Genomic DNA, 26,889 nt, shown 5'->3' on the forward strand with positions numbered 1-26,889 from the left:
CAACCTCAAAGCCACCATAGCACAAAGCAGAGAGCCCCACTTCCCAGCCCAATCTCAGGTGGCAGCGTTTGTTTCTTGGCTGATTTAGGTAGCACTGGCCTGTTCAAAGCATGACCAAGTAAGAAAGGATTTCTCAGATGGGTGACAGGGACATCGTGCTCATGTGGGGAGGGGCATATGATGACCTACTGGCTAGAGCTTACCTCCCTGGTCATGAAATGGCTTTTGCACCACAGGTGTGCCCATGGCACCTATCACAGGAGCGGGCAGGCCCTCCAGACATGCCCCCACCCCGCGAGATGCAACAGGCGGCAGGCCAGCTGTAGCAAGTGTGAGATCATTCACAGACTTCTAGCAATTCATCTGCGCTCAAAAGCGCAATTAGGAAGAAAACAATACTCAGGACACACAAATAGTTTACTTTATTCATAACTCAATGTGTTACCAAACTGATTTAATCGCCTGGGCAAATGAGACCAGACACGCAAGGATTGTAAAAAACATTTGGAGTGGGGGGAGAAGGGAAGAAAAGACTCGGCAGTTCCTGGGGAGGTGGGCCCAGCACCACCTGGTTGCTTCTTGGGAAGGAAAGCATCCCCAATGTACAGCAAGGGATCTGGAGCGGCTGCCCAAGCCTTTGCTAGTGTGGGAGAGTCGCTTGTGGGGTGAGAGAAACTTGCGCAGCAAAATCTGCACTGAGCTTCTTCATGACGTCTCCGTGGCTCAGCCCCTTCTGCGAGTGCTTAGCAGAGCCGTAGTTTTCTTTCACAAACTTTGCAAATGGTGTGAGCGGTGCTTTCGCTGGTGTGCCATCCTTGCGCGTGGGCTGGCACAGCACAAACTGCCCCTTGCAAAGGGCACAGACATAGCGCTGGGTGTCCAGAGACTTGGAGTGGCGCCCGATCCTGGAAAGCAAAAACACAGGAGGTGGCCTGAGGGAGCAGCAGGCGGGCGGGCGCAGGAGGCAGCCGTAAGCAACACCCACTAACTGGCAGCTGGATTCAGCAAGAGGCCGCATGGCCAGCACTCCTGATGCCCAGCTGGAAGCCCCCCATACACATGAAAAGAGCCTGCAGATCAGAGCCCAAGGCAGGCACACATAAGCCCACCTGGACACATTCAGTGGTTGGTCAACAGAAGCCCTTCTTGAAAGAGCAAGGCCAATATTCCCCTGGAACTATGAGTTGTGAGCAGGCCTGGCTAGTTTCTCTGGGTAGGGAGGCCCCAAAGAGGGAGCCAATTTCAAGCTGCTCCCTGGACCAGTTGCCACCCAGCTGTGTCCAAGACAGCAGGACTCAGCAGGCTGCTTTCAACCTTGAGGCCGAGAATCTCCCCGATGATTCCCAGGAAGACAAATTCTGCAGCCACCATGACGTGTGCTTATCTCCTGTCCTCCTGCAGGATCCCCAGATGATGTTACTCCTCCTGCAGAGTATTAGGGAGAGCGTCATCCGATGGAGAAGGCAGCGGGAAGAGAGGCAGAGGACTTTTGGGGTTCTGGCCCCCCTTTTATTTTGCTACAATGACTCCCGCCCTGGAAGCTCTATGATTCTATGAGGTGCCCATGCCCTCCTCACTGGGCACTTTAGCCTGGCACTTGAGGCAGAGTCTTTAAGTTAGGCATCTGGTGAGGATGGGCTTTGGTTCACCTTGTACTGAATGTCAGATGAGCCTGCGGGATCTGGCCAAAGGGGCGCATCCTGTTCTCCTCAGTGGCCAACCAGGGGCCCGCCAGGTCCCAGAAGCAGGACCTGAGCACAGCAGCAGCAGCAGCTAATCTCCCCACTTGTGATTCCCAACAAAGTATTTACTGCCTCCAACAGGGGAGGGAGAACAGAGCTTTTAGTCTCCATGTATTTGACTTATCCTCCCTTGAAGCCACCCAAGGTAGTGGCTGCCATTACTTCTTGTGGGAATGAATTCCACAAACTATGTGCCATGTGACGAAATACTTTCTTTTAGGCGGAGACCCACTGAAATCACAGGCGGAAGAAGCTTGTGAACCTGGGATTCGGCTGGCACCTTTTGCGCCTCCCCTACTCGCGGGGAAACCCTGTTTGGGGGATCCGGAGCGACGTGGGGTGAGCGGCACGGAGCTTTGAATCAACTGCTTCTTTCATGGAGTGAAGCCGCATTGCTGTTGCCGGAGAGCGCTGACTTTTTCTTGTGGACAATTGGACTTTAAACAACAACCCATGAGTAAAATGGAAAATTGGATCTTTAAATATCTTAATTTGACATCGAACGGGGAAGGTTCAAAACAGGAAGTCCGCCTTCCCCTTTTGTAAATAGACTGAAGCAAAGAGCCTACAAGTTAAGGTCTTGGAAAGCCTTATGTAAAGGATTAAACTTCCATCAATTGAAATTATTAGACCCCCCTTGGAAGCAGGAGAAGAGGGGGGGGATTTTGGACTCTCCCTGCAGGAGAGAGTGATTAAAATTAAATTACCACTGCTCTGAACCTGGGAACGGGCTCCCAGTGATTGACGTTTCGGGAGAGTTCATTGACAGCGAAGAGAACGGATGCTGACAGTCAGTTAAATAAGAGAAATATATTGTTTCCATTGTCCGCTTCTGCGTTTAAAAGGGAGGAAAAGTATCTGAAAATTGAAACTATCTTTATTTTTTGATCTGTGTTGGAAAAGATTGATACAAGTGGAGACTGTTCCCCTCTAGAGGGAGCTTTTGAAACTGTTACAAGAGTGGAGCTGGGAAATCTCCAGCTGCTTGATAAGAACAGTGAGAACTAGAGATTGACCTTGGATATTCAAGAATGTCGACAGAAGAAGCCTTATTGACTGCATTTTGTAAGATAAGCCATTTGTTGGAACAGCTTCATAAAAAGATGGATGCTATGACTACTAAAATTGACATTTTGGAACCAAAAGTGAGCACCAATACAGAAATTATTCAGGATTTGGCACAGGAATCTATTTTAACAGGACAAATTGCTGAAAAGGAGAAGAAGAAAGTTGCTGTTGTCGAACCTAAAGTAATACAAGGGGGAGCCTTAGCCTTACAGAGGCAAATTGAGGACTACAAGTTGAGACCCTTTATGATTGAGACTAGAAAAAGTCAGATTTTGAAGATCGGAGCCCGGCCTGGACTAGAAAAGGAAAGTTGGAAAGATCCCTCTATGCAGGGATTAACTGACTTTTGGAACATGGACTTGGGTCAGGAGGAGATTGGAGTTCTGGGGGCCTTTGGATTTGGAGGAATTTTGAAACATGCCCTGAAATACTTTATGGATCCTAGCTTTAACTATGGAAATTTGGCTGACCTGTCGAGAAGGAATAAAAGTATCGTTGGATTGGAGTTTTCCCGAGATCTGCTCTTTAGCATCAAAGAATATGAAGAAGACCGGCAGAAGGGACGTGGAAAAGAGTTAAGAGCCTCGGACATAAGATCTCCAGGTTGATGAACTGTATGGAGTTGACGGAAGTGGCTGGCAGAGTCCGAGACCGGGGAGAGGAGATGGTGGAAGAAGATTGGAAAATTTAAAGTCTATATATAGAAATATTGTAAAATTAATGAGTGATAGAAAAATGTTGGAATGAAATTTTATGGCTTTAGTAGAAATGCTATAAGGAGTTAAGCTTAAATAAGTATACTAATTTTAATGGAAATAAGATTAAAAATATGTTAAGACATTTATATGATAGAAAATAGAGAAAGATGGAAATGAATTGCTGAAACAATTAATGGAAGTGGAATACAAAGAGGGAGATGAGAGGAGGTTGATGAAACAAGGGAATGAAAGATAGAATGTGGAAAAGGTATGATGTATGTTTTTAAATTGTTTTTGTTTGGTTTGGTTTAGTTTATTGTGTTAGTTTAATGTGTTAAGGTTGTGTTTTGTATTGTTTATATATTGTATTGTATTGTTTTTCTCTTTTTTTTCTTTTGTCTTCTTTCTTCTTTTTCTTTTTTGTAAGCTTTAAAAGTAATAAATATTATTTTTTAAAAAAAGAAAAAAGAAAATCTTTCTTTTGCCTGTCCTGAATCTTCCCATGTCCTTGGATGCCCACGGGTTCTAGAGTTACGAGAGGGAGAAGAGCTTTTCCCCTCCACTTTCTGCTGCGTGGGGGCTTCCCTGGGGGGCATCTGGGCTGGCTTCTGTGGGATGAGGAGGGTGGACTAGAAGGGCCCCTAGGCCTGACCCAGCAGCCACAGGGCTCTCCTTCAGCTCTCAAGCCCTCGCTCCCCTTGATCCTCACTGCGGAGACCAAGCTGATGTAGAACTCAAGGGCTGAGCAGGGCAGAGCTCAAGAGTGAAGAAGGCTCTTCCTGGGGGCCAGGAGGCAGCCCCACACTCCCACTTCCCTCACAAGGCACTGACTGCAAAATCTGATATATCTGGATATCTTCCATACTTCATTCCAAAAGCTGAAGTGAAGGAGGCAGAATGGGTGGGGTCTGACCACCTTCTGTGGGGTTAGCCCCCAAAACCATTAGGGCTTACAGGATCAGGGCCCTGGAAGGCTGGAGATTCTTAGAGTCACTGGCAGATGCAGAGACTCTCTTAGAAGAGGACATGGGTCTCACTCAGGACTAGCTGCAATAGCTGAGCCGGGATCGGGGTTCGTCACCCAACGCTCAAATGCCTCACCAGGAACAGGCCCCGATCCTCACTCACGTGTTTTTGCACCGGCAGCACTCGTAGCTGAACTTGTACTTGATCTCATAGTTGTGGCATCGCGACACGACTGGGAGCTCTGGGTGGACCACAGCCGACTTCCTCGCATACAAGCGCCAAAACCGGCCGTGGCCGTCTCGGACCCCGTGGATCAGCCAGGCAGCTGCGTGGCACAGTTCGTGGATCAGAGTGTCCCGAAGTCGATCTGCGCAAGACAGGAGAGTCATGGAGCAAGGGGACGTGATTCCAGTTGATGCGCAGGCGCACATGCACCAGGCTCACCAGCAGGGCTGGGCCATCGCTGGCTTTCAGCATCACAATATATCCCCAGCTAAACCACAATATAGTGACGTATCACAACGCCTGAAATAAGGATGGAGCTATGGAGAGGCACTGGCTGGCTTCACAGTTTTCCCCGCATCATAATTTTTGCATAACACACAGAGACATGATTTGCGATATATAGTCAGATCAAGAATTATGAAACCAGTATCACAAAATGGACTTCAAACCAGTTTTGGATGATATATCAATATATCGCCTCTATTGCATCTGCAGAAAACAGCAGCAGGAGACTTTTTCAGGTGGTTCACAATTTAGCGGAACCACCTGTAACATCGGGGCCCAGTACGGGCCACATATTCTCCTGCAATGATTTTGCAAAGTTTTTTGCAGATAAAATCGCTCAGATTCGGGAAGAAGTAGACTCCACCGTGGGAGCAGGGCCAGGGCGGGAGAGTGCTAGAGTTCTGTCTAGTCAAGTTGAGTGGGATCAATTCCAATCTGTTACCTCCGAGGATGTGGACAGGCTGCTTGGACGAGTGAAGCCAACCACCTGTCTCCTGGATCCTTGCCCATCCTGGCTTATAAAAGCTAGCCGGGAAGGACTGGGCGATGGGCTTCGTGGGGTGGTGAATGCTTCCCTCCGTGAGGGAGCCTTCCCAGACCCGCTGAAAGAGGCGGTTATTAAACCGCTTCTTAAAAAAACATCTTTAGATGCGGCCACAATGGCCAATTATCGCCCAGTCTCAAATCTTCCATTCTTGGGCAAGGTGATAGAGCGAGCGGTTGCCGAACAACTCCAGGCACGCCTGGAAGAAGCGGACCATTTGGATCCCTTCCAGTCGGGATTCAGGCCTCATCATGGGACTGAAACTGCCTTGGTCGCACTGGTTGATGATCTCCGGCAGGCTAGGGACAAAGGTGAGAGCTGTTTCCTAGTTCTGCTGGATCTCTCAGCGGCCTTTGACACCATCGACCATAACATCCTTCTGGACCGTCTAGAGGGGCTGGGAGCTGGGGGCACTGTCCTACAGTGGTTCCGCTCCTTCCTCCTGGGCCGTGTTCAGAAAGTGGTGGTGGGGGATGAGTGTTCAGACCCCTGGGCTCTCACTTGTGGGGTGCCTCAGGGTTCTGTCCTCTCCCCCATGCTTTTCAACATCTACATGCAGCCGCTGGGAGAGATCATCAGGAGGTTTGGGCTGGGTGTTCATCAGTATGCAGATGATACCCAGCTCTACCTCTCTTTTAAATCAGAACCAGTGAGGGCAGTGAAGGTCCTGTGTGAGTGTCTGGAGGTGGTTGGAGGATGGATGGCGGCTAACAGATTGAGGTTGAATCATGACAAGACAGAAGTACTGTTTCTGGGGGACAGGAGGCGGGCAGGTGTGGAGGATTCCCTGGTCCTGAATGGGGTAACTGTCCCCCTGAAGGACCAGCCGGGGAGTCATTTTGGACTCACAGCTGTCCATGGAGGCACAGGTGAAATCTGTGTCCAGGGCAGCTGTTTACCAGCTCCATCTGGTACGTAGGCTGAGACCCTATCTGCCTGCGGACTGTCTCGCCAGAGTGGTGCATGCTCTGGTTATCTCCCGCTTGGACTACTGCAATGCACTCTACGTGGGGCTACCTTTGAAGGTGACTCGGAAACTACAACTAATCCAGAATGCGGCAGCTAGACTGGTGACTGGGGGCGGCCGCCGAGACCATATAACACCGGTCTTGAAAGACCTACATTGGCTCCCAGTATGTTTCCGAGCACAATTCAAAGTGTTGGTGCTGACCTTTAAAGCCCTAAACGGCCTCGGTCCAGTATACCTGAAGGAGCGTCTCCACCCCCATCATTCTGCCCGGACGCTGAGGTCCAGCGCCGAGGGCCTTCTGGCGGTTCCCTCATTGCGAGAAGCAAAGCTACAGGGAACCAGGCAGAGGGCCTTCTCGGTAGTGCCGCCCACCCTGTGGAACGCCCTTCCAGCAGATGTCAAAGCAATAAACAACTACCTGACATTCAGAAGACATCTTAAGGCAGCCCTGTTCAGGGAAGTTTTTAGTGTGTGATTTTACTGTATTTTTGGTGGCTGGGGAGGCCCAGCCAGATGGGCGGGGTATAAATAATAAATTATTATTATTATTATTATTATTATCGCCTAGCCCCACTCACCACCTTCCCGCACCTTGAGTGACTCTTCTTCCCTTGCACTGCCCTTCCTTGAACAGGCCTATCCAGGAGACCAGAGAACCAGCAGGGCAAGGGAAGACAGGCTGCATCTGCCACACTTGGTCAAGGTCTGTTAATACATTGTGACCCCTGGTGTCTTGATTTACAGCATGGCATTAACGCTAAACTAGAGTTTACAAAGAGGAATGCTTGGGATAATGCCCCAAGCCAGTATCCAGACACGTCTTCTACTATGGTGGGCAGCAGGATGTGGCCTGGGTAAGGCCCCACCCTTACTGCAATCAAGCACATCTGAGCCTGATCAGTGCCTGGATGGGTGACAGCCGGGGAGCCAAATAGACACACACACACACACACACACACACACACACCCGGGCTCCAGGGTGGAAGAAAGGTGGGATTTAGAGGCAAGGAAATAAAAATAATACCACCAGTCTCCCCTCTACTTCTTCAACCTCAACGCTCCTTTCTGAATCTGTGCGCTGCCATCCAAATGCAGAATTAGCTTTGCAGCAACTCAGCAGAGCCTCAGGACCCCAGGAAGACCCCTTCCCCCCACTTGCCTGCAGAGTCACAGACTTTCTCCGACAGCATTATCCGGGCATAGCGCTGCCCCTCAGGGCCCTTCAGCTGGCCACTCACGCAGCACCCGGCAGTTTTCCGCATCTTTTTGTTCCAGACAATCTCCATATTCTCTGGCAACTGAAAGGACAAGGGGGAGAAGCAGCTTAGCTCCTACCCGGGCCTGGAGCTGCACTCCTGACTTCTGAGCGGAGGGCCAGGCTGGCCAGAGATAAGGGGAGCCCGGCCGGCTGGCCAGCCTTTCACAACACTCCCTGTGCTCTTTCGTTTCACTGACTCCCCAGGGCAGGCATGCGCTAAGCCCTCTTTGTGCAGCTTGGCTCTGCGGAGGAGCAGAGACCAGACAATCTTCCTCTTGGTCTTCTCTTTGGTTTCAAAGTAGGGAGCCTGCAGAGAGGTCCAGCATTACTTTAGCACAGCCCCCACTCAACCGCGTGACTCTTTGCTTCAGCTTTGCTGATGCAGGAATCCAGGCAAGAGTCCAGAGGCAGCTCATACAGCAGGCAAGGAACCTCTCGCTGCTGCTGCTGCCCTTCTGCCTGCTTTCCCAAACCCTCTCAAGAGGCCACGGGATCCATAGGAGGAGAGACGAGGGGTCAGCAGCCACGAGCAGAAGCCAGAGCCAGCAGCCCAACCGCTAGGAGCAGATACAACCCCATTCCAGCTCTGTACCTTTTTCTCAAACACGGAACGGTTGTAGAAATCATAGAGGCTCTGGGCCAGCTCCCCCTTCCTTCTCCGGAAATGCTTAGAGTGCTGGGATTCTGGGTCGGACAGCTCTTGCAAGAAGCAGCCCTGCACCTGGCAGGAACTCCTGAGGAGGCAAAGACCCATGAGAGGAAATATAACAACAACAACAACAACAACAATTTATTATTTATACCCCGCCCATCTGGCTGAGTTTCCCCAGCCACTCTGGGCGGCTCCCAATCAAGTGTTAAAAACAATACAGCGTTACATATTAAAAACTTCCCTGAACAGGGCTGCCTTCAGATGTCTTCTAAAAGTTTGGTAGTTATTGTTCTCTTTGACATCTGGAGGAAGGGCGTTCCGCAGGGTGGGCGCCACCCCTGAGAAGGCCCTCTGCCTGGTTCCCTGTAACTTGGCTTCTCGCAGTGAGGGAACCGCCAGTAGGCCCTCGGCGCTGGACCTCAGTGTCCGGGCTGAACGATGGGGGTGGAGACGCTCCTTCAGGAAGGAAAGGGCCTCCCAGGTTCCATCCATGAGACTCACCAGGGACTAGTCCAGAGGTTGCCAACCTTTCTGAGTCCATAGCTGCCTTGAGCAACCACATTTTTCTGCAGCTTCTGTGTGGAAGCCACTGACACTGGGGTCCGGATCCAGAACGTGCATCCCAGTCTGCAGGCTGCCAAGAGGAATGGAAGGCAGGGGGCATGCCCTCAGGGAGGAGGTGCTGGGCTTGCTGGTTCTTCCAGGCTCGCCACTTCAGGCCTGGGCCAGCTGCTTTGCCAGAGTTCAAAGCTGGAAACAGAGGCACGAGCAGAAGACGAGCTCACCTCATCTGTGTCTGGTGGGACGGGGTGATGTCACCGAGCACCTTGCTCTTCGGAGCTCGCACAGAGATCGGCGTGGCCGGAAGAGGCGATCTGGGCCGCGTGGGAAGGGCGCTCTCGCTCTTCACAGCTGGGCGGGTGCTTCCAAGGGGAGGCGGGACATTTCTTCTCTCTACCAATCACAAGCCAAAGGTTCAGCACAGGCAGACAAGGCCCCAAGTGGAAGCCAGGGCAAAGCACATGGCCAAACAGCTTCACAAGCCCTTTCTACTCACCAATCAAGGGTCTGGCAGCATAAAACATCTGCAGAGTCCAAGCAAAGGCCCACCTAGCCCAGCTACCCCGTCTCAAGTGCCTGCCCCTCGTGCAGAACCAAAACACTTCCGAGCCCTTCTCTGCTGCTCACTCCTGACACCCGCCATCCAGCCGGGCTGGCTTCTCCTCGGCAGGTTCTGCTCAGCCCTCGTGAGCAAGACCTGCTTCGACAGGCCTGACTGGGCTCCCTAAGCTTGTCTTAGCCCCCTCTAGCGCTAGCTGAGCCCATGGCCACCCCCATATCCCGCAAGAGGGTCAGCAAAGACCTTGTGCAAAGCAGAAGCAGCACTTCTGCCTGCCCTGAACCCTTCAGGTGAGCCAGAGGACTTGCACCCTTACGGGAGGCGGAGGAAGACAACTCTCCTGGACACTCAGCCCAGCCACGTCCCCTGTGGGGTGTGAAACACAGAGGTGTCAAATACAACATTCCTAGAGTGGAAATAAAAAGGGGGTTCTGGACCAGCCTGTTTCCTCCTGGGCTGGGACAAACTTCCTCTACATGTGGCTAGAGGTGGTCTCTTCCAACTCTATGATTCTATGACCTCACCTGCGCAGGTAACAACATAGCACAGGGGAGGCAGCCATCTCTCTCTCTTTCCTCAAAGAAGCAACATCTCCTTCCTGAGATGCTCTCTTGGCTTCCAGCTATCTATCTATCTATCTATCTATCTATCTATCTATCTATCTATCTATCTATCTCCTCATGGGATAGATTCCAGGTGTATATATTTTGTAACTTAAGTCTGCCTTCTGGGATCCATCTGCGAACAGGATGTGTGAGTAAACTATTTTTTACTTTTATATAAGACTATGTTGTGTCTCCTCTTTTAAGAGGGGATAAAAGGGGATTTACCAGGAAACTTATTTTAGAGGCTTATACAAGCCTGGCAAACCTATCCGCTGTGAAAGTTTAAAAGGGGAATCTTACTCTGCTAAATTATAGAATTTGTTAACACAAGTTGGGAAGGATATAATTAAACAATATATCCTCTCCTGTCTCTCTGAACATTCCCACATCCCCCACACCATACGGCGCTTTATCAGGGCCCTCTGGCAAACCCAACCTCTTCTGACCCAATTCACCAGTCCAATGAACATCAGCCAGTTCCCCGTTTCCACACACTTCTCTGAAGCCAACAGTCCTCAGGACCAGGACTGTGCTAACATTACTTAAAATGAGGATATTTCTAATGATAAGACAGTGTGAAGAGGACTGGGGGTGAGGGGAATAGTCCTGCAGATTGTTTTCAAGCTCAGGGAGAATGTACTCATGGAGGACACTTATTCCCGGCTCCAGTACGGAGAGCCTCGCAGGCAAAGAGATGTGCAACCCGCCACCTGTGGACACCTGCCCCAAGCAGCAGGGGATGCAGCCGGTACCTTTGGGGGGGGGGGGGAGTCCAGTCTAGCAGGCTCTCGCTCTTCTCCCTCATACAGAAATGAAGCTTCTTTGCTGCCTCCCTTTCCCCTCAAGCTCCCACTTTCTACAAGGCAAATAAGGTCCTACAGCTGCAGTTTCAGGAAATCTCCCCCTTTGCCCTGCACCCCCAAAAGGTGTTAAGTGGGTGCTGAGGACCCGGCCTGGCTTCACTCTCCTGCCCAAGACTGAGGGGGCCCAGCCTTTCCCCAACAATCCAGGAAATCTCTTTTGAAAAATAACATTACGACTGAACAAAACACTTTCCCACTTTCTTTCCCCCAACCAAACTGAGGGCCAAAGCTACAGTGATCTCTGCATTGTGGCCACGGGGTTTGGGGGTGGGAGGACCCTGGAAGCCCCCTCCTCCTACCCCTCCTGGCCCAAGGCTCTTCCAGGGGGAGGGGGGAGCAGAGCTGCCTCTTACCGGCGGTGGTCCTGGGGTCTGCCGCTGCTGCCTTCCTTGCAGAAAGGACCATCTTCTGCTTCAGGCGCACCAGGAGGCTATCCATCTCCTCGTCGGAGGTGTCGGATCCCAGCACAGCACTTGCTCTCGGCTCCTGGCTCTGGGCGGTGCCTCCAGACTGATCCGTGCAGCAACTCCTTTCCCCCTTGCGCAAGGGAGAGTCGGGGCTGCCCCTGCGAGCGACAGGGCATTGCAAGCTCCTCCAGGTCCACTTTGGGGCCTGGCGCGCTCGTCTGGGCTGCTGGGGGTTCCCTGGGGTGCCTTTGGCAAAGACGGAGTCATCGTCGCTGTCGGTCTCACTGAACACAAGGGGAGGCAGAAACGAGGCAGAGGGAGCAGCCCCCTTTCCAGGCGTCCCAGGCACCTCTTGCGCCTCAGCAGACCGCGGCCCTGCAAGGCAGCAAAAAACATTTCACAGGCCCTTCTTGGGAGCCAAACTGGGCAGATCAATCATTGCATTTAGAGAACCTGAGAATGCACCAACTCAGCTCTGAAGGCTCTTGGGCTGGGGTGTTGCTGGGGCCTTTTAGTTTGGGCAGGCGGTTGTGGCTGCTTTTTTTGGGGGGGGATCCTTATTTTAGATCTTGTTGTGATTTATGTGGAAACTGTTCAGTTTGGTTTTGTATCTTGTAAAGTTCTACGTATCGTTTATGACTACTTTTGTTGTGTTGGAGTCACATACTTTTTTATGTTGTAAGCTGCCTTGAGCGTGGTTTGAACTGTGGAAGGGTGGCATGCAAATAAAATCATAGCAAGGTGAGTGCCCCCAACCATCTCGTATCGCCCTGACATGAGGCCCAAATTCCTGCACTCCTGTGGGGTGAAAGGAGGCCACCAACTGCTCCCCAGGGTCCCCTGGGAGGGAGCAGGTTTCTTGCGTGGGCCGCATCAGCCCAGCTGAGATGGCAAAACGCAGCCTGGGGGTGGGAGGGACAGGCCACTTTGACCTGCCTTGGACCAGGACAGCTCACCCAGCCTCCTCCAACTGGCAGCTGGGTCTTTCCATTATCACTCACCTTTTTTGCCAGATCCATATTTGCTTGTGAGGTACCTGAAGAAATCATCTTTGGAATCGTCCAATCTGGGACACAAGAGACAAGGGCAGCAGCGTCAGAAGGCAAACAATTATGCAGAACAACTCTTAGGTCTTGCTTGTGAAATATACAGTAAGCCCACAACTTACAAAAGGGTTGCATTCCAGGATCATGCCTGAAGACAAAATCTTGTGTAGTCCAAACACATACTGGGCTCAGTGGTGGGTGGGGTTGCCAAAGTCTTTTTTCCCAGATGCCCACCTCCTCTCTATTTATTTATCTACCTACCTACCTACCCACCACTTATTTATTTTATTTACTTATTTATGCCAAGGGCATGAATCTGGACACACACAAGTTAAAGGTGTATAAGTTGTGGGCTTATGTAATTCAAATAAACATGCCAAGTCAGAGCTCTACTCACTTTAAGGCAGCTGAAACAATTTCCAATTCACCGTTTGAAAAAACCCAACCCAGCCCTCCCCCCTTTGGCAGAACCCACCTGCTCTGTGTCCTTGGAACGCAGCATGTTGCAGGTTTGGGGGTCTTCATTCGAGATAAAACTAAGTCAAAACCATGAAAGGGGGAGAAATGTCACTTTTTTGTTTCTTGAAATCTCTTCTTCTAAAGCCCACAAAGGTGGCAGCTTCCAAAACTAGCCAGCGTTGAAATGAAACCAGGGATGAAGGGCCAAACTGGGTCCACATTCAAGGGGCTCAGATGCCAGCCTGAAGCTGCTCCCAGCAGAAAGACCTCAAAGGAGAGGCTGAACGTTCCGCTGAAGAAATCTGATTTTGGGATTCTTCTGGCTGTTTATGTACGGTGTTTTTAAGCAGGGCTCTGGGGCACCCAGGAAGACCCACCAGAGACGAGTCACAGGTTAAACTGTCAGGCTCACTCGCCTTTACAGACAGGCTCCTCCTCCTCCCATCCATTGACCCACAATTAGTCAGAAGCAGGTGGCAGGTTGCTGCTGAGCCACCCCCCCACACCTGATGCTACACACAGAACCTGCCCTCCTGAGCTGCTGGGGTGGCATCCCACCAAGTCCTACTCAGAGGTTGCGCTGCGTTTCAATGTTAGGTGACATCTATATGCAGGTGGCATCTGTTGCGGAGCTCAAGGGAAAGGGAATCTGCCTGCCTGGCAAAGGGCTTCACCCCAGAAGCTGCGGAACAGAACAAAAGTAACCTTTGGCCAAGAGACTCTGGTCCGTAGCAGAAACAGGACCGACTGTCGAGGGAAGAAATGATTTTCGGTGGGTGAGAAGAGATGCTGACAGTGCAGCAGTCTGAAGAAAACACAAGGCTCCCTGCACCCCAATAAAGCTGGGGACCAGGTTAACCCCAAAGGCAACAGAAGAACCAATTTTAGTTGAGAGCAAAAGCGTAATGGAAAGGGAACCTATCAGTACATAGGAAAAAGTTTCTGGGTTGGTGCAACCCGGAGAAAGAGGGTAACTCCTTCTCCAGGCTTCACTTCTCTGAAGTCTCTCTGCCCCACTCACCTCACAGAGTGTTTGTTGTGGGGGAGGAAGGGAAAGGAGATTGTTAGCCACTTTGAGACTCCTTAGGGTAGTGACAAAGCGGGATATCAGATCCAAACTCTTCTTCTTCTTCTCTTTTCTGCACAAGTAACTTTTTCTGAGGTTTTTTGTGCTATAACTTATCTTTAGACCCACTGAGGAAATTAGCTTTTACTTACAGTTTTCAAACTCGTCATCGCTGCCTGAACTCGATGAGCTGAAAAGCAGACAACAGTAAAAGGAAAGTGGCTAGCCATTGAACAGCCATATTCTAAATGCACAGAAAGCAGCTTTGATCAAAAGTCTTCACTGCGGTGGCATATTGCTGGGAGCACACAATATTCTGACATTTCCCATTTAGGATGGTTTTCAATTGGTTCACTATGAAGTGCTCTGGTGGATGACTCTCTCCACAGCACTGGGAGCGAGTCTCGCAGAGCCTGCATGTTTGGTGCGGCCTCAGAACTCAGTGCTGCTGCCCGTCTGTGTTGGAAGTCAAAAGGCTCTGTTTGAATTTACAGCCAGATGAAGGAAACACCAAGCGTGGAAACGGAAGTATACAGCATCATGCATGGCCTGGAGGAAGGGGGCAAAGGAAGTTCTTCTCCCTCTCTCACAACCCCAGGACTCTGTGCCCTCCAAGGAAGCTGAATATTGGAAGATTCAGGAAAGCACTTCTTCATGCAGCACAGAGTTAAACTCTGGAACTCCTTGCCACAGGAGGCAGTGATGGCCACCAGCCTAGATGGCTTTAAAAGAGGATTAGACAAATTCATGGAGCAGGAGAGGGCTATCGATGGCTATGAGCCACAATGATGATGCTCTGCCTCCATTGTAGGAGCAGTGATGCTTCCGAATACCAGTTGCTGGGAATCACCAATGGGGAGAGGGCTCTTGGGTTCTGCCCTGGGGCTTCCACCATTGGGGCATCTGGGGGGCCACTGGGAGAAGAGGGTTGCTAAACCCGGTGGGCCCTTTGGCCTGGAGTAGCAGCTCTTCTCCCGTTCCAGGTGTTCATCTTCAACACGGAAAGGCAAGAATGAGAGTGAAATTACTCCAGGGTTGGCAACCATGTTTTATTCACAATTCCAGTTCCCTTCAGAAGAGCATCTTCATGCCACTGAGCACTATTTACTTAAAAGATTTAAAGGCGGAAAAAGGCGTTAAAACACATAGACGTCATTATGTTTCAATTTCTTTTTCTACTTTTTATTGGGTTGTTGCAACATAAAATAAGACACCCCAGGCTAACGCAGGCAATGGAATTTGGGCAATATCTCCAAAAGAACATTCAAATAACATAATAAATGTGATTATTTTTTTAGTTAATCTGTGCTATAAATGTGCTTAACCCTTTCAGTGCTGTTGATTACTTGCTTCTAACGACTTTTCTTGATTACTTTAGCATTTCTCCTGAGCCCCCCCCCCCCATATTTCTATTCTGCCGAAGGGGCCGACCTCTCTCGCTGTCCACCCGGCAAAGGCGTCAAGCGGAGGAAGCTCCGGGCCTCGCCCTCCGGGGGCTACTTACGCCGCGCTCCTCCTCGGCCGCCGGGCTTCTTCGGCGGAGACCCCTCGCCGCGCCATCGCGCCGGGCGAGAGAGACGGAGGCGAGCGAGGCAGGAGGGGCTTCCAGGGAAGGCAGCGCCGGCTCTCCGCGCCCGGCTCCGGGGGAGCAGCCGGGAAGAGCGGGGGGGGGGGAGGGAGCCTCGTGCGCGCCGCCTCCACTTTGAATTTCCCGCCTGGGCGCGCGGGGATGACGCACTTCCGGAGTCTCGGTCCCCGTCGCCCCCCGGGCTCCTTCCGGTTCCCCCAGGCGGAGCCGAAGGAGTCGCTCCGGGGACCGGGCGGAGAGAGGCCGGGCGTCGTCCTGGGAGGCAGCGCTGCAGCTCGTGGCCCGCCGGCCCCTGGGAGCTCTGGCCTCGCCGGGGCTGGACTAGATGGCCCCTGGGGTCCCCTCGGGGCGGGGTTTCTCCCTCGCCGCTCCGGGCATCCGCCTGAGAAGGGGCGAGGGGGTCGGAAAGGGGGGCGAGCAGATGGGGGGCCCTTCCGGGAGGAGATCTCCAGAGAAAGTTCTCCCCTTCCCCCGCGGACGGACAGGCCAGACCCCCGCCCAGAGCCTGCTCCCCAGGGGGGGTTACGTCTAAGCTCAACAAGCTCTAGCTTAGGCCCCACTCTCCTGGGACCCCCCCCCAAAAAAGGGGAGGAAACCGGGTGTACATTTCCAAAATACAAGATAAAAAAACAAATAAAATAAAACCTACATCCAGCAACAGTGTTTTGTGTTGTGTAGGCTCCTATGATGCAAGTCATGGGTCCCACCTGCTAGCCTGCTCCCTAAAATATCACTGCTTTACTCCTTTCTAGATACAGGGTAGGAATGCAGGTGGCACTTTGGTCTAAACAACTGAGCCTAAGGCATGACAAATCCCTGCAACGGAGTGAGCTCGCATTGCCCTGTCCCACCTCCTGAGAACCTAGCAGTTTGAAAGCACAAAGTGCAAGTAGATAAATAGGTACCACTGTGGCAAGAAGGTAAATGGCATTTCCGTGCGCTGCTCTGGTTCGCCAGAAGCAGCTTAGTGCTGCTGGCCACGTGACCCGGAAGCTGGGGAGAAACACTGGCTCCCTCGGCCAGTAAAGCGAGATGAGCGCTGCAGTCATCCACAACTGGACCTAACGGTCAGGGGTCCCTTTACCTTTACCTATATATAGGGTGCCTCCATTCTGCATGGACTGGTAGCCTGGTAACGTGCAAAGGGCCTGAGATGCCTGCTAGAGCCATCAATGACCATATAGCATATATTCAACACAAGAAACAGCAACAATTTGTTGTTGACAAAGAACAGCTGGACATAGAAAGGGCCCCATTACCTTCAGGAGCTGAGGGCAGCATCAAACCTCAATCCGGCCCTGTCTGTGCCCCCCCCCCACGGGAACTCCCACATTTTAAAATGGTTTGCATTTTTTTGCTGCACACCACCCTGTTGTTTTATGGCAGAGCAACATAGAAATACATTGCATAAATAAATAAATGAAAGGGAAGGTGGTCTAGGCTCTCTTGCTCTCACATCCTTCAGTTTGCTTCGATGGGTGTTTGGCTCTTGGTCTGACTGCTTGTCCCTGCCAAGCTGCAAGAAGCCTTTCTCGAGTCTCAAGGGACACCCGGAGGGGAGGGGAGTCTGGCATTTCTTTTTACTGTGAGGGGTACTTCTTCGTAGAAATGGGCATGGCCTCAGCCCCCCCCCCCCCAAAAAAAAAAATGCATAGGAAAACTCTTGGCAAAAGAAAGACCATCACTTAGATGTTTATTATTTTCCATAACAAGTGCAAGTGTGGGAGTTGTGTTTGATGTATTGTGCACAGTCCTTCCAGCCCTCACATGCACCCGCCTCTCCTGCAGGGGGTCGGGGCGGCTGCTTTGCTCCTTTCCATCAGATGGCCAAGACACCCCTCGGCCAGCTCTAGTCAGGGCTTGGGCCCTGGCTGCTTCTTCATGGCCCCCTCCAGCAGGGGAATCCCTTCAGTGCAGACACCCCCGTCCAGACTGCCAGAGAGGCCAGGGCAGCTGCTCAGAGATGTGCCAGGGGAAGGCAGGAGACCCTCTCCGGTCCTGGAGTCCGTTGCTTCCCTCACCCGTAGCTGTGGGGGCTGCTGGGGTTCATGGGGGCGGACTCCTGAAGTCCCAACTGGCCCTTCAGAAGCCAGAGCCGATGGCTCAGGTTCTGCACCTGGCAGGTGCCCAGGGCGCAGCCGACACGCATCAGCTGCGCACGGTGCAGGCGGGGGGCTGCCTGGCGCTTTGGACGGGGGGCTGGAGTCCACGGGAGCCGGTGCTGGGGATCCAGTCTGCGCCTGGGGAGGACGGAGAGGTGGAGCCGGCTTCCTGGCGTCGCCACGGGAGGCTTCCAGGCCGGCCACATTCTGACCGTCTTGTCCAAAAGCTCTTCTGTCCTCGGCCTCTTCTGCAGCCAGGCTGGTGGGTGGCTTCTGGCCCAGGGCTTCCTGCAACGAGAGGATGGAAGAGGTGCCATGAGCCCTCGCCCTCCGCTGGCAGCAGAAGGGAAAGAGACATGTTGGAGCAGGAGCACAAATACTTGCAGGAGCCGGGCTCACGGAGCAGCCACAGCCTGTTTATAGGGGGATCAAAGCCACCTTCCCCCCACCTGCCTGTGTGGTCCCTGGGGGTGCAGGGGCCACACCTACTTCTGCACTGCCCAGGCCCAGAGCCGGCATGTGCCCTCACAGGGTTGGCTCATGGAATGTTGCTTGAAACAGCTTGGCTGCCCTTGCCCAGAAACTGCGCTCACAATTCTTTCTCATGGAGGAGGTGCACTCGTCACAGGTGAGTCTGCCTCTCCATGGGATGGTCCAGGCAGGGGGAGAGTGAGGCCTGTCAGAGCAGAAAAAGCACAGACAAAGGCCCAGCCTGACTCAAGAGGGCTCTGTGGGGGAGGCTGCATGCAGATCTGGGTCAGCATATTTGGGTGGGTGTACAGCGCAGCCTCTCGGGGAGAGAAACCTGTGGTTTGCCACTGTGGTGCCAGGCCCAATTCAAAGTACTGGTGGCTGCCTTCCAACCCCTAAACAGCTTGTCAGATGCTCACCTGGAGGCGCGCATGGGCATCTCCAGGACCTGGCTAGCCCTGAAAGTCAGCAAGGAAGACCCCACTGCCAGAGCCTCCCGTCAGGTGCATCAGGTTGGCACTGGACATGTGAGACAGGGACAAAGAAGGGCAAGCCTCGCACCCCAGGTGATTTATCCTACAGCCCAAAGGAATCTCCATCTCCACAACGCCACTGAGTCTCAGGGCTCTGCCTGGGGATCCCCCCCCCCCAGCCTAACAGCAGCAGGAATAAGGTAGTTTGGGACATGCACTTTTTTGAGAGTGGGCTGCCTGAGAAAGACCCTTTTGCCTCCAGTGTCATAGACAAGAAAACCAGACTATTCCCTCCTAAAGTCCACTTTGCTCAGTGTGACTCGCTCTCAAGAATTCAGGCATAGGACCACCGTCTTGGGTATCCTTCTTGGAGAAACACCTGCGAGGTCTGGTACTGGGAGTCAGAAAAGATGACTTGGTCTTTGTATGTGGAGCTTGTGCATAGTGTGGGACTATGGGCACCCGTGTGTGTGTGTGTGTGCGCGCGCGTGTGCGTGCGTGTATGCACATGTGTATACTTGTATAGCTGTGACTTGTGTCCCCATCTCCCTGCTGTGTCCTTTTATGGCCAATAGACATGTCAGCCTCCCAGGCCATTGGAGATGGTTGCCATTCTCGGAGACAACTGTGGCTCTTCCACTCACTCCCATTTAAAAACTTCTGTATTTGGGTTTTCTCTCAGAATTAATTACTGTAATAGGAAGCCGCTTTTTAAAGGGCTCCCCCCCCCCAATCCTCTCTGTGGGGGTCCCAGATCCTGAATGAGATCGTGGGAGAGGAGAAGCAGGGGCAGAGCCCCCTTTTGGGTGAGGAGATGAGCTCCCACCCAATCCAGGGACAGGTCCCCCTGCCCACGTCCTGTTGGGAACCTTGGAAGCTACCGAATTCCAAGTCAGAGCTCTGCTCCATCTGGTTCAGTACTGTCCACACTGACTGGCAGCAGCTCTCCAGGGTTTCAGGCAAGGTCCATGCGCAGCCCTTGTGCCTTTGCGGATTGCATGTGGAGCGGGTGCTCTGTCCCTGAACTATGGCCCTGGTCAGATCAATGTGGCAAGACGTCAGCTGGGGCAGAAGGAATATTTTACACATTTAAATGAAGCAACATTTAATTGCTTGGAACTGGTAGACTTCAACCTTGGCTTTGGCTTTTGTCAGATGCTTGTTAAAAGCTCGGCTCTTGGCCTTTGTAACTGAGCAGAGGCAGACCTGCCTGCCTGGCCATCCTCATAGGAAGAAGCTGCTTCCTGGACGGTGGTTCCAGGAAGGGCAGCCCCCCACCTCTGTGGCAAGACACAGCAAGGGGGGGTCATCTCTTGAGGGCCATGCTCTGCACCAGCCGTGAAGAGACTCGTGAGCCGAGCCCAGAAGCTCCCTCTAACCCTAGCAGTCCCTCCTTGAGGACCTTGGAAGGCCTCTGTTTGGTCACCCGTGAGGCCAGGCCCCTCTGCCTTGGCTGCCTGGAGAGGCATCACGGCCAGCACGTCTCTCTGGGTGGCGGCAACCGTCTCTTCCAGACCACAAGAGAAGCTATGTGAGGCCTAGCCCTGACCTGACGCAACCTGCTGAGCCACCTTTTCCATTTGAGAAGCGGGACGGGGCGGGGGGAGAGAATGAATGAGGAGAGAGCATGTGTCAGGTTGGGGCATGGAGAAGGATGCCACCTTCCTTCCACCAGGGAAGAGGAACTGGTCTGGAGGAGGGGAGGAGGCGGGAGAGACTGGGAGATGGCCAGAGGGAAGGAGCAGGGCGGGAGGCGGGGAGGAGCGCAGGCAAGGCAAGGGAGCTGTACCTGCCACAGGACACGTACGCTTGGCAGGCAGGCAGGCAGCAAGGAGGGAGCGGAGGCCAGCTGCATCAAAGGCCCGTAGCCCACACACAGGCCAGGTTCAACAGCCTCTCTCCAAACCGTCACCACAGTTTCAGGTAACAGGACAGGAGGAGCTGCCTCTCCCCTCCGCAAGTGAGGGTGCCTGGCACAGCTGCAGCTGGGTGTGATGACTGCCTGGCTCTGGAGAGGCCTTGGTCCTCTGGCCTGTGGGGCGTGTTTGTGTGTGTGTGTGTGTGTGTGTGTGTGTGTGTGTGTGAGAGAGAGAGAGAGAGAGAGAGAGAGAGAGAGAGAGAGATGTTTGCTTCTGCAAATGCAGCCTAGGATTGCATCAGCTTTTTGAGCCGGCACATCACACAACCGGCTTCTCTTCGCTTTGGGAGCCACTAAGACCCCGAGATCGTTTCTGCACTCTTGGTTTCCCCATCCTATACTTGTGACTCTGATTCTTTGCACAGAGGCGGTTTTAGGGTAGCGCAACTGGTTCTGCCCCACTGGGTGTTGGCGCCACAGGGGGCACCGCAACAATGATGTAGAATGGAGAGGGAGAGACGGGGACACCAAATTTTATTGTTGCACCACTGAAATTTGAGAGCCCAAGAGCCGTCCCTACTTTGCACCTACATGCAGGACTCTACATTTATCACTGTAGGTTTTCATTCTCTTGGTTTCAGCCCAGTCTTCCAGCCTGTCAAGATCTTTTGAACCTGCACTCTTGTTTTCTGAGGTCCTCATCCCTTTCCCAGCTTGGCATCAGCATCCTCCAGACTCCAAGTAATCTAAAGGAATGCTGAGCAGGGCAGTGTCCCTCGGCACTCAGCTCAAGACCTCCCAGCCGGCCGGCCGACACAGAGACACTCATCGTGGGCACTCAGTGGACACAGCTGCTCAGCCAGTTTCAGATCCACCACAAAGGAGTGTTGTCCAGCCTCTATTTTACCTACTTGTCAACAAGAAAAGCAACTAGACTGGTCACTCTAGACTAAATGACAGGAGGGAAGGTTGGTCTTGCAAGCCATACAGTTGATCAACCCATTCTGGCTCCTAGTCATCCCGCCCGGAAACCAATGTCCCCACTGGAACAGGGGACATGTGGATCCAGAATTAGTCTCCACAATCACTTTCAGACTCATTGTTAAAACCGTGTTTATGGAAGACCATCTTACACGGCTACGAGTGATCACCGAAGAAGAAAGATTTTCTTGATGGCCACAGACTGACCTCTTACTCATCTTGTATTGACCATTCAGTAGTTTTTGGAGACACTCCCCTCTTCCCTTTTGAAGACAGACAACATTTGCCCACCTCCAGACATAAACATCCATACCTTCCTTACCCACACACACGCGCACACACGGAGAGAGAGGTGATTCATTCCTTGTTTTAGTCACAACCAAATATGATTTTTAAACTGCTGACCATGACTTTGGTAATTGTTTTGGATTTAAAAAAAACACCTATATTGTAAGCCATCCTGTGTGGCAAAGTGGGGTGATATAAATACTCTGTTCAAACAAGCCTGTCTGCCAACTACCCGTCCTCTGCAGCCCTTCCACTCATCCTGGGCATTAACCCTCCTGACACCATCCTCCCAGGTGTGAGATGTCTCCGCTGCCTGAGATGTCCCCCTGCTTTGCTCATTGCAGTTCCTACTCTCTCATCTGCTCTCTGCCCAGTACTTCCTTGTTGCTTAGCCTTGAATCAGCCTTGATGGAAATGCCCTGGTACTCTGGGCAGATTCCATCTGCCACAAATGAGCATTTCCTGCTATCCCTGGATGGGGTGCAGGCAAAGCAGCATCTCTTGCCATTAGCTTGAATAGGAAAAATGCCGCAGGAGCTGATGCAGCAGCCGGAAGCCTGTAGGGGAGCCACAAACCTAAGCCAAAAATCATAATTTGCACTTCACAGTAGGTGCCTCAATAAAAGTTTGTCTTTCAGCTGGGAAGACTCCAATCTCTGCTTGGCTGTGCTGACCCTGAACCAGTCTCTCTCCCTTAGGCTGTTCTGTTTCACAGGACTGTTGGGATGATGTGGGTCTCCCTGGAGGAAGGGCAGGTGGGGCTGTAATTCATTCCCCATCCTTTGCACGGGAAGCACCCTCTGCTCTGCCATTGAGGGCCGAAACCAAAGACAACAGTTGCATCACAGCTGAATGCTGGGTAAACACAGCAGGAGGCAGGAGGCGCTTGTGGGGACCACGGTCTTCTCTTGCTTAGGGAGCTGTTCCACCCGCCTTCATGGAAGCCTTGCTTGCTTTTCCATCTCCAGGCTCCCAAGTGCTGCATGGCTGAGGGGAGGAATGGTTCAGCTGGGCTCCCATTCATCCCCTGGGCTTCCATCTGCTGGAGCAGGGGCTAGAGGGACCAGAGAAGATGCTGGCATACTGCCCAGCGGTGGTCCCAAGCAAACAGCTGGATGCCCACAGACAGATGAGGGAGCAAGACACAGAAGCCAGCCCCCCCCCCAATGCCTTGCCCCCTACCCCCATCCTCTGAGCAGAACTCGTGGGCTGCAGTGGTCAAAGGTCTGCAGGGTCTCCCCACCCCCCACTGTGTCAACACCCTGCCTGGAGCTGTATTTTCAACAGCAGCAGAAGAGCCTTGGGGAGACCCACCAGTCCTTGGCCGAAAACCCTCCATCTTTCTCCGCAGGGACTGGCAGCCTGCCCACTGGCCAGCGGGAGAGCCAACAGCTCTAGTCCACAGCACAGCCAGGAGCATGCCCAGCCCTCCTGCTCCAAGCTCTGCTGAGCCCAAACGATGCCCGTTGAACCCCTGCCTGCCCTTCCGCTGCCTTGGCTCAGGGGCAACTCCGGTTCAGGTTCACTTCCCCCCAGCCATCCAATGGTCAGGTGATGAGCCAGACATCCACCCCTTCGGCCTGAACCCTCACCCACTCAGCTGCTCCCGGCCTGGCTGACAGAAATGCTCTTAAACTGCCCAGGTGCTTGCAATTGAAGCACCCAAGGGTGCCAAGTCATGCCACACTCACATGCCCCCCCCCAGTTGCCAGCTGTGCAGTCAGCAACTTCTGAGGACCCAGACACTCACAGCAGGGATCAATATTCTCTCTCTCTCTCTCTCTCTCTCTCTCTCTCTCTCTCTCTCTCTCTCTCTCCTGTACTTGTGTTAAGGCCCAGCTCACCCAAACCCATTTTCTCTGTCATGTGCCCCCTCCCTGCATAAGTCTGGTTTGCGCACCCACCCCCTTTTCACAGAGAGGTATCCCAATCAGTATCTAGCTTGGCTTGCTTCCTTAAGCCGCCCTCTCTCTTAGCAGGCAGGCATTTTCCCAGGCAACATATTCAACTGTATATAGAATTTATTTAACAACATTTATATACTGCTTCATTGTCAACGGAACCCCTAGGCAAGTGTGTGCATGTCCCTGCTTGTATGTGCGCTCTGCGTTTGTGTGGCTATTAGAGAACTTCCTTTGCCAAACCTTTTCACGAATGGGAGCTCTGCACTGGTTCAATTCCTTGCTAAAGGGGACACATCCTCCTGCTTGGATGACAGAGAGGACGTCTTCATCATGGCGCAATGGGCCAGTGCGCCTGGCTGTTAACTAGAAGGGTAGTGGTTCAAGCCCACCTAGGGATGGCTGTGGGCAGGATTCCTGCATTGCGAGGGGTTGGACTAGATGACCCTCGGGACGCTTCCAACTCCACAGTTCCAGGGTTCGAGGATGGTTACTGCTGCTTTATCATGGCTTCTATCTCATCTGCTCCTTGCGTGTTTTCTGGAGATGATGATTTATTTAATTTGTATGCCGCCCCAAACCCGCAGGTCTCAGGGCTGTTACAACCGCCTAGGGGAGGTTTGCCTCCCTCTGCTGTCGCAGAGCTTGAAAAGAGATCCTCGCAGGGCTGAAGTGGGTGGCAGGCTGGCACCCCCATTCCAGCCCAGGGCAGAAGCGCAGCCCCCAAAATCCAACGGAAGGGGATTATTTCCTTCCCATCTGAGCATATTTGGGGGTATCCCGACCACCACCCCCATTTTAGGCGAGAGCTCCGGGCTGCTGTGGGGAATGCAAGGGGTGGGGGGGGGGCGAGCAAAGGGTCTTTCTTTAGGCTGGTCCCAACCGGCGCGATCCAATTCTCCCAAGAGTATCTCCTGGAGCCCCCCCCCCAACTCCCGTTCGGCCATGGCGGGGGTCGCGCCTCTGCTTGAGAAAGGAGCCGGGTTCTTGGGCCGGTCCCTGGAACTCCCTTCCACTGGACTGCACGCCCCTCCAGAAGGGCAAAGAGGGATTCCGCCCCAGCTGGCAGGGGCGAGGGAGGGGCATAGCTGTCAGCGTTTCCCTTTTCTTAAGGGACATTCCCTTATTCTGAATAGGATTCCTCGCAAGAAAAGGGAAAAGTTGACAGCTCAGCGGCTCCCCACACGCCCCACCACACTCTCTGCAAGGGGACATGAAATGGGGGTGAGCAGGCGGGTCTCTGTCGGGGCAGGGCTCCTGGTCACCTCCGGCCCCATTTCAGGCACCAAAACACCCACCCCCACCCCCACCCCACGGCTGCCGACCTTCGCCCTCCCTGGAGGGGACGGAGCAGGAGGAGAGTTCTCCGACGGGCGGACGGGGACTCACCTGGGCGACAGCGGCGAGATGCGCCCCGACAGGGCGGGCGAGGCGGACTCGGCGCCCGGCAGGTGAAGGAGCAGCGGCAGGAGCGGGAGGAGGAGGAGGAGGCGACAGCAGCTGATGCAAGCGGGCTCCCGGCGCAGCTGGCGCTTCATGGCGGCGCGGGGGGCGGCGGAGAGGGCTTCAGGGCGCGAGGACCCGGTGGGGGGCGCTACCTCGCACGGGAGCCACTTGGCTCCGGTGCCGTCGTCGGGTGCAATTCTGGCTGGTGGAGCTCGGGCTGCCCGGTCCTTCGGAGCGGAGAGAGTTTCCCGGGAATCCTCGACGGTGAGCTGGACGGCGCGCTGGCTCCCCTGGACGGCTCCGGCTCCGGGCGCCTCCAGGATATATGACTCGCAGCTCCAGCAGTAAACTGCCTCCCCGCGCCGTCCGACGCGGCTTAAATACCAGCCTCCCGGCCCCTGGGCGCTGCCCGGGCTGGCCAAGCCTCTGGAGGCTCCTTCCGCGACGGGGCGGGGCATCCAAGACCGCCACTGACTGGCTGGGGCGGCCCGGGAGAACGGGATGGCCGTCCGGGGTCACACCTCCCCCAAGCTCCACGGGCCGCCCTTGCTCTCTCTGCGCTGACGACCCCCTCCCCGCCGCGGGGACGAGGGGAGTCGGAGAAACCGGGGAGAATCCCCCGTCGAGGGCGCCTTCGGGTTCCTGCCTGCAGGGCCCGCGCCGCCCACTAGAGGGCGCCTGGACTCCAGGGCTGGCCGGGGATTTGGTCGCCTCGTCCGAAGAGACAAGCCGCAGCCGAGGGACTCCTGGCCGGGGGTCTGCGCGGCTCATTTCTTCCCCAAGAGCCCCCCCCCATCCTAGCTGGTAGCCCCTCTGCGCAGGCAGGGAGGCGCCCCCCTCCCCACCCCACTTAGTGGCCAGGTCTGCCCTTTGGACTGGTCCCCGTATCCGCAAAGCACACCTGCCTGCCTGCCTGCCCGCCCCACACCTGAGGCCCTGTTTCCAAGGGATGTCCGGGTGGGGCAGGTTGGGAGTCTTGTTGGCGCTTTGGATTAGCTGACTGGTGGGGAGATCGCGCAAGGGAAAGGGGGCGCAGCTGACCCCCCTCCCAAAGCAGGGCTTGCGGTCACGTGAAGCAGCTGGCAAAGATGAAATGGGTCGTGGCCCTCCTGTCCGAGGGGCTGCCGAGGATGCGGGAGCTGAAGATCCCGTTCCCTCCCCCGCCCCGCCTTCTGGCTTGGTTCTGTGTATTTTCTACTTTGCAAATGAAAACTAGCTTCGTTCTTCTGGTCACATCAGCATTTTAAAAAAATGATTTCTTTGCAATTCGTGACCTCTCCATTTTAATACCACTTGGGAGGCTTCTCAGCTAAGTGTCCTCTCAGCAGCTCAATCCAGGGATCCAGAGTTATCTTTAAGAGGATCTCCAAAATTAGGTTAACAGGAGCTCTGCTTGTGCACAGAATGACCCCTGGGGACTGGCAGAGCCAGGGCAGGATTCTTGCCAACTCTATCCCCTCCTCCATTGGGGAGAGGTGAGCAGATGCCATATACAGAATGGGGCAGCGTTAACAACAACAACAACAACAACAACACTGCCCTCACTCCCTGTCTGGCCACACTCAGGGCCAAGGACTGGGATGGGGTTGCTGAGTCCCAGGATGTTAAATCCCCCCCCCCCCCGGGAGAGGAATTAGGATGAGAAGCCAGGAGGCAGAGAGGTGGGAGGGAAGCAACTGTCCGCAAGACTCAGCAGTCTCACCATCGGAAGGCTGGAACCAGCAGTTCCTAGACATTTTCCAGCCACCCGGCCCCTGGTTCCATAAACCTATTCCTGGTGCCCCCTACCCTGTCCTACAAAAAGCAA

General features: G+C 53.6%; 3 protein-coding genes across 3 annotated transcripts in view; all 3 read right to left on the reverse strand.

Moving 5' to 3' along the window:
- PPP6R2 (protein phosphatase 6 regulatory subunit 2) overlaps positions 1 to 26,889 on the reverse strand; it is a 221,538-nt gene that overhangs the window by 95,573 nt on the left and 99,076 nt on the right. The window lies entirely within an intron of this gene.
- Positions 400 to 15,592, reverse strand: LOC310825790 (germ cell nuclear acidic protein-like). The gene is made up of 10 exons (XM_083699596.1): positions 15,479 to 15,592; positions 14,127 to 14,164; positions 12,925 to 12,985; positions 12,405 to 12,469; positions 11,350 to 11,778; positions 9,194 to 9,362; positions 8,349 to 8,490; positions 7,658 to 7,796; positions 4,637 to 4,841; positions 400 to 905 (listed from the first exon to the last, which is right to left on the reverse strand). Exons 1-10 carry the CDS (start codon positions 15,532 to 15,534, stop codon positions 641 to 643), a joined length of 1,569 nt encoding a protein of 522 aa, XP_083555722.1. The 5' UTR covers positions 15,535 to 15,592; the 3' UTR covers positions 400 to 640.
- Positions 17,240 to 25,540, reverse strand: ADM2 (adrenomedullin 2; the record flags this gene model as incomplete). Its single annotated transcript, XM_083699572.1, has 2 exons — positions 17,240 to 17,952; positions 25,026 to 25,540. 2 exons carry the CDS (start codon positions 25,538 to 25,540, stop codon positions 17,580 to 17,582), a joined length of 888 nt encoding a protein of 295 aa, XP_083555698.1. The 3' UTR covers positions 17,240 to 17,579.

Source organism: Podarcis gaigeae (assembly GCF_964106915.1).
Source record: "Podarcis gaigeae genome assembly, chromosome: 10".
Classification (NCBI taxonomy): Eukaryota; Metazoa; Chordata; class Lepidosauria; order Squamata; family Lacertidae; genus Podarcis; species Podarcis gaigeae.